Source organism: Myodes glareolus, chromosome 7 (assembly GCF_982192425.1).
Source record: "Myodes glareolus chromosome 7, mMyoGla1.1, whole genome shotgun sequence".
NCBI classification, from domain to species: domain Eukaryota; kingdom Metazoa; phylum Chordata; class Mammalia; order Rodentia; family Cricetidae; genus Myodes; species Myodes glareolus.
The window spans coordinates 19966976-19973873 of record NC_142032.1 but is presented as its reverse complement, the minus strand read 5'-3'; the positions used below and the strand labels follow the sequence as shown (position 1 = coordinate 19973873).

Genomic DNA, 6898 nt, shown 5'->3' with positions numbered 1-6898 from the left:
TCAGGTTGGGAAGCTTGGCACTTCTGCCCCTCCTTAGGGACAAAAGGGTGGTCATCTCTCTTCCTTAGTGGTTGGGAGGTAAGGGTGACCCTGCCCTTGTGTCCTTGGGGAACATTGCCTTTCTTAGACTTTCCAAGGAGGTCAGTGGCTTAGGATCGGCCCTTGCACAATGTCTTCTGAACCTCCCTAGCCCCGGCCTCTTTAGAGCTACTGGATAAAAAAATTACCTGATACAAAGCAACAATTTTATTTTATTTAATTAAAAACTTTAAAAAAATATTAAGAACCAAACCTGTCGTCTAAAACCAGTGGTCTCACAGCAGTAGCAATAATTTATTGTTGGGTTTGGGACAGAGGGTGTGGGGCGCTGAGGCGAGAGCCAGGAGGCGAGCTTGTATGACGACGCCAGGAGCTGCTGAGCCCACTCCTGTCCAGCAGGGCTCCAGAGGAGGAGTGGGTGTGGCTGGAGGACGTGGAGGCCTGTGGTGACACATGAAGGGCCTGTGGGAGGGAAGCTGCCCCTTAAGATCCCTCTATTCTTCCTGGAAACTCCCTCCCCAGGCTGCGGGAGGCCCTGCATCCTTCCTTCACCTTTTTCTCCTCTGCCTGCTTTCTGGGCTTCCCCCAGAAGAGAAAGTCCCTCCCTTGAGAGTGGGAGCCCCCAGTAGACCCCAGGATTCCAGGACCCTTCAGTCAAGGAGGGAGCCTGAGCAAGTAGTAGTTTCACGAGGCCACCTTTGCCAGGGGCTGGGTTAGCCTGGGAGTGGGGGGTGGGGCCAGGTGGGCAGGGACAGAGGGCAAGGCACAGCTGGCTGGCTAGGGCAAGGAGGAGGGTCCTTCAGTGGGGTTCAGCTGCCCCATAGAAAAAAGGGTAGTAGAGCGAACAGGGGTAGGAGAACATGAACTTGACCGCAAACTTCATTTCCTTGTTCTTCTTGTCCCAGCGGTAGATGGCCACAAGCAGCAGCTGCCCCTCCACTTTGCGGCCCATAACCAGGAAGCTGCCTGTGAGGCTGTCCAGCTGTGGGCAGGGGCAGCCTGCACCGTTCTTCATGTGCAGGACCAGCTTCTTGGTGTCTTTGCGCTTTAAGGGGCCTGCCTTGAGCAGTTTCTTCTTCTTCTGGGCTCCAATCAGCTTCCGGTCCCCATTGTCTATCTTGATCTCCTTAATGCGCATCTTGATCACTGTGGAAAGGAGGATAGGGGTGGTCTGGAAACTGTCCCCTTTGCTCGGGACAGCAGGAGCCCTATGCTGATACGAGGACACTCTTGGGGAGCCTGTTGAGGTGGGGGCTTGGACGGCAGGACTCATGAGGTTACATCCATGTGTTTGAAGCTCCTGTGGGCTGGCCTTCTATGGACATTGTAGTCAGGTTTTTCGCTTCAAAGGACAGTAGGGTGACATAGGTATGAGAAGGGTGTGTCCTGCCTGAGTCTGGAGCCCAAATCCCGTTAAGACCACCCAGTTTCAGAACCAGAGTGCTCCATAACACTCATGCCGGGGGGGGGGTCTTCAGAGATGGGGTCCCCACTCAGGGTGGCAGCTGCCCATCTAGAGGACGTCTTTGTGATGCAGGGTTACTGGTTTCTGCTATCCCTTGGGGTGGTTCTGATAGGATTTCTAGGAGTGTGTGTGTGTGTGTGTGAGAGAGAGAGAGAGAGAGAGAAAGAGAGAGAGAGAGAGAAAGAGGAGTGTGAGTGTGGGCACAGAATGTATTTTGTGTGTCTGTGTGGAAGTATGTTGTGGTATGTGTAGGAGTGTGAGAGAGTGTTTAGGGTAGGGAGGTAAAGTCCAGGCCTGTGGCTTGAGTCATCATCCAGGTCACTCACAAGTGGCCACAGAGACCCACTACAGCTAAGGTCAGAAATCCTGGGCTGAGGACCCTCTAGCCAGCTTCACCCTCCTGCAGCTAGCCTCCATCTCTCAAGAAGCCAGAGAATAATAACTTTGCCCACTCAGAAAGGGAATGGGCCTAAAACCTCTTCTCCTTTTTTTCCTCCCTGCTCTGCCCTCTGTATTTATAACAGCATTTTCTTTCCAAAGAGGCTACCAACATAAAGACTCCTCTAAGTCAGGATTTCATCATTGCTCTTTCTCCTATTTTTATAGGAGGCTAGGACACAAGACAGAATGAACTTTGCAAAGATCACATGTAGAAATCTGTGGCCCACAGTGAGCTTGGTCCTAACTGGCTTAGTTCAGTTGTCCCAGGATAGGAAGGGTCCAAGATGAAGCAATGGGGAACGCCGGTCACAACCCATCCTGGCCAGAGGAACACTGGGTACTCATCAGAGATTCCAGCAGACAGGGGACTCTCCTATCCCGGGGTCCTGTGTCCTGTGAGGGTCCCATCCATCTCTGGCTAAGCCTGCATCCCTGAAGAAGGACAGCCCAGCCACGGAGGCCTCTCTCAGCTGCTGTAGCCTTATCAGATGGGGTTGGCTCTGAACCAGGCTGCTGAGGGCAGGGTCAGGGCCGTGGTCCTGAGAGCCCGTACTCACCAAAGTCGCTGGAGCACATCTGCTCCATGAGGCCGTCAGCACTGTCCTCCATCTCACACTGGGCACAGATCTTGGTCACTGCAGAGAGAGAGAGAGCAGAGTGGGTGGCATCCCAAACAGCCGGAGCGGCACAGTCTCCTCCAATCACGTCCCTCCTCACCAAAGCTGCTCTGTGATTCCTACCCAGACAATGGGGTGGTGGCAGTGACTGAGTGGCTATGACACTAGAGATCGTATAGTGTAGGGACACTATGGCGAGGGGGCATTGTTTCCCCATGGTGGCTGCTGCCAGACCATGCATTGTGTTCTAAATTTTATCCCGTCTAATACTCCGCTTGTGAAGTGGGTGCTGCCTTACAGCGAAGGAACAAGGTGCAATATGAGCAATGAAGGTAGCAAAGCTCAGGGCTCATGACTGGACTCCTGCCCTATGGCCAGGGTGGATGTGTTGCGGAGGTCAGGCATGTGGGCGGTCAGCAGAGCAAAGACAGCGTTAACTTATAATTTCTCAAAGAAAGCCCACACGACTCATTTTTATGGGAAGCATCTGAATGTCATCTGTTGGTCACACACACACCTTTCTACAGCCTGCCTATTGTCCAGCCCTGCCGCCATCTGACCTCTGTTTGGGTTCCCTTTTGTGCCTGCCTCCAGGTAAGCAAGTCTCTCAGGGAGAGAGGGTCATGGTGTAGCAAGGCAGGGCCAGGTGGGGTTCTGAGCCTAAAATTCCTGATTTCTCGGGCTGTTCTTGTTTGGCTCCAAAGAAACTATAAAAGGAACCTGTAGGGACTTCTGGGGACTGGGGATTTCTTGCTTGACTGGCTCTATTCCTGCTTGCCTGTGACTTTCAGCCTCCAGCATAGGGACTTTCCCCTCCCAGAACTCCACGGAGAGGGAGAAGGAGGAGAGAGAGCATCCTAGGACTAAGCAGTTAACATTAGCTTTGAGAGATGGGGTGGAGGGATGTAAGTAGGGGCCCAGCTGCTTTTTGGGGAGTGGAGAGAGAAGGAAAAGGGGAATGGAGCTTTGCTTGTTCCAGCCATGGGGTCTCATGGGAGCTCTTGCTCTGCCATGCTAACTGCCCAGGCAAAGATTGCCTGCTGGGTGTCACCCAGGGTGGAGTGTTAGGGGCCCAGGCAAGTTTGGAAGGGGACCTGCATTCTTGGAGAAAGAAGGAGGTGTGGCCTCCAACCTTGGGACAGTTTTGAGAACCAGCACAGTGAAAGCGCAGCTGGGATCAAGCAGAAATCAGTCATGATGGCAGCTATGGCACCAAGGTGCCGGCGGGAGGCAGGACTTGGGAGCTCAAGGAGCTGGAGCTTTACTGTCAGGGAGAAGAGGCTCAGAAAAGTTAAGTACCCCAAAGATACCCAGACTAGGAACTGGAGAAGTTGGGGTTCCAGGAATAGAAACGAAAGGTCCTCAGCTCTTCCCTAACCACCCGCCTCTTCCCAAAGTTCCCACATCGTCGGGGAGGAGAAGTGCTTGTCTGGGGGGCGCCTGCAGTTATGGTCAAAGACACCATCTAGCGAGCGACCCCAAGCATTGTATAGATGAGGAAGGCAATAAAGCATTTATGGGGTCGCCCCCAGGGCACCCAGGGATTCAGCAGCTTGGGAAGTGGGCATGCTGTGAGCTGCACAAGGCGCTGATCAGAGTGGGGAGAGAACGAGCCGGGATATCCAGACCTCAAGTTCATTCAGGTGGGAAGAAGAATTGAGACAATTACTGAGCGCGGGGCATATGTGGTGTGTGCCTGCGCGCACTGTGTGTGTAGGGGCTTGGCACCTATCCGGGCGTGCAGATAAGGGTTTGGGGAGAGGCATCTGTCGGTTCCCAGGTTGCTGCCCGCGGGATCATCGGGGTGCGCAGGGCGGCGGTGGCGCTACCTGGAGGCGCGGTGGCAGGCAGGTGTCCGAATTGTACCGCGATGCAGAGGTCGTTGTCCAGGGGGAACTTGTGGCAGTGCAGCATCTCGGGCCAGGGGAAGCCATAGGCCTCCATGAGCGGTGCGCAGCCGGCGCGCACGGCCTCGCACAGCGAGCGGCACGGGTAGATGGGCCGGTCTAGGCAGACAGGCGCGAAGAGCGAGCAGAGGAAGACCTGGGTGTCCGAATGGCAGCGCTTGGCCAGCAGCGGCAGCCAGCTGCTCGCCTGCTGCTTTACCTCGGCTAGGCTCTCGTGCTCCAGCAGGTTGGGCAGCCGCATGCGCTTGTAACCCACCGTGTGGCAGAGTGGCAGATCGGCGGGAATGTCGAGGCATTGCGGTGGCTTGGAGTAGGAACGGCCGTGCAGCGGCTCCGCCTGCCAGCCATAGTAGTCGTACTCCTGGCCCTGCGCCGGAGCCCCATGCAGCGCCCCGAGCAGCAGCGCCAGGGCGGCCGTCCACGCGCCTTCCACCACCCTCATGGCTGGATGTCCCCGCCCGCCCCGACGGCTCGGTGCTCGTCCCCCGGTTGGCCCGTGTGCGCCCCGGCCGGGTTGGACCCTGCAGCCGTCCCCGCTGTTCGGTCGTCCAAGTAGGTGGCAGTCTCTGCTCCGCTCCGCTGCCGGAGTGATCCAGGCACCTCCCACCTCGGGGCTCCGGCCCAGACCTCGCTGTGCCCTAGCCAATCTGCAGTCATTGGTCCCCCCCACCCCACCCTCGCCCCGGGTTGGCGGACCTGGGAGGAACCCTGGAATCCCTCCCTCCGTGTTCCTGTCCGGTTCCTGCCCAGCCCCACTCTGAGACCCTGGCCAGTCAACTATTCCCCTGCTGCAGCCCAGACCCTCTCCTTGCACCTCTTCCTGGGGCTCGGCATTTTCCTCACCCTTGGCCTCGTCTCCATCCTTCTTATCTCTCTCCGCCATGGTCTCTCCTGTTCCTTTTCTCACTCACTTCACCTGCTTATCTCTCCGCCTGGGCTTTTCCCTGCTCGGCTCTGGTTTCCCTTCTCCAACACCTCCATTGCTCTTCTCTGATACCGGAGTCTCTTGACCATCCACGCCCTCCTGGCCAGTCGGGCAGAGCTTTGCCCTGAGGTCTTCAAGTATCCACTGAGTTTCTGCCCAGAGCCAGGCACCTTACAACCTAGTGGGGATAGTAGGCCCAGTTATGGCGGTCAAGGGAGTGGGGTGAAGGAATTTTGGCTTCTATTTAATGGGCTCTTACTAAGTGCTATGGACACCGTGGCACACTGCAGAACCTTACCAAGGCCTCTTTCTAATGAAAGCTCACATCCAGTGGGTGCTAACTGTGCTTGAAGACTGCTGTAGGCACATTTCATAAACCAGCTCATTTAATTCCCACGGTAACGCGGTTAGGAGGGTAGGTACCATTATCACCACCACTTTACAGATAAAGTCGCCGAAGCTGAGGGCAGGCAAGGAATTAGAGCTGGCCTTTGGATCTGGTAGTCTGGTTCTAGAGTCAGAGCACAGAAACAAGCAAGAGGCCTGGATCCTGAGGGTTCAGAGCAGTGGAGATAATTGTCCCAGGGACACACAGCTCGGGTGCTGAAGAAGGCAGCCTTTGAATGCAAGCATTAGGCTCCAAAGAGGAGGGAGGGCTTCACTGTTGTTTGTGAAGACAGGCCAACCTGGGATAGGAAACACTATGGGTGGAGGGAGACAAGCAGACATCAGAAAGGTGACATCCGGATCCCCACGCTTGGTGTCTTTCTTTTGTCAGTCTGGGTCCTGTCTTCTGTGGCTTTCCTGTCAGAAGAACTGGAGAAGAGGCTTGTAGGAGCAGACTCTGTGGGTCTGCCTTGGTCTCTGCCCCCCCCCCCCCAGTCTTCTAAGAGGGCTTGGATAGCGGGAGTGGGATGAGGCGGAGCGGGGTGGGAGGGAAGCAGAGTTGGGAGAAGGGGGCCTGATTCTACGGGAAGAAGTGCTTCTCCTCAGTTCTCCTTACCTTTTCTCGCTGTTCCTCAATATTTCCAGGGCTCCTGGCTTCCCAAGTGGTCTGCCGAGGGAGTGGTCGTGGAGAGAGGTGGAGGCCAGGCCTTATTAGTACCCCAACACATAGAGAGTGCTCGCTATGTGCCAGATAATGGTGAGGTGCAAAGGACTCTGGCCTGGACATAGTTGATGCAGCTGCGAGAACAGGCAGAGCGGAGGAGTAAGAAGGGATGGGCAGAGGCCAGGGTGTGACGTCTGACATGCTGGTTGACGCAGTTGAGCCAGCTGGGAGCTTCCCTTCCCTTTCTCCCTGAATGTGCAGTACAGAGAGGCCCTGTAGATGACCATTTAGAGGGCGAAGGACTGGGCACCGCAGAGCCAAGCTTGGAGGGCAATAATGTGACTGCATTACAAGGCCAGCTTGGAATTCTGGCCCTCGTCCCCACCTACCTGTGTGGCCTGGGGCAAATAAGAGGGATTCTGACCTTCAGTATCCTTCATGAAGTGGGACCTC

The 6898-nt window shown here is 55.7% G+C and overlaps 1 protein-coding gene across 1 annotated transcript; it reads right to left on the bottom strand.

Moving 5' to 3' along the window:
- Positions 1 to 231: 231 nt before the first annotated feature.
- Sfrp5 (secreted frizzled related protein 5) lies at positions 232 to 5064 on the bottom strand. Its single transcript, XM_048452908.3, has 3 exons — positions 4392 to 5064; positions 2503 to 2580; positions 232 to 1185 (listed from the first exon to the last, which is right to left on the bottom strand). The coding sequence occupies exons 1-3, from the start codon at positions 4909 to 4911 to the stop codon at positions 839 to 841; spliced, it is 945 nt and encodes a 314-aa protein (XP_048308865.1). The 5' UTR covers positions 4912 to 5064; the 3' UTR covers positions 232 to 838.
- Positions 5065 to 6898: the final 1834 nt, after the last annotated feature.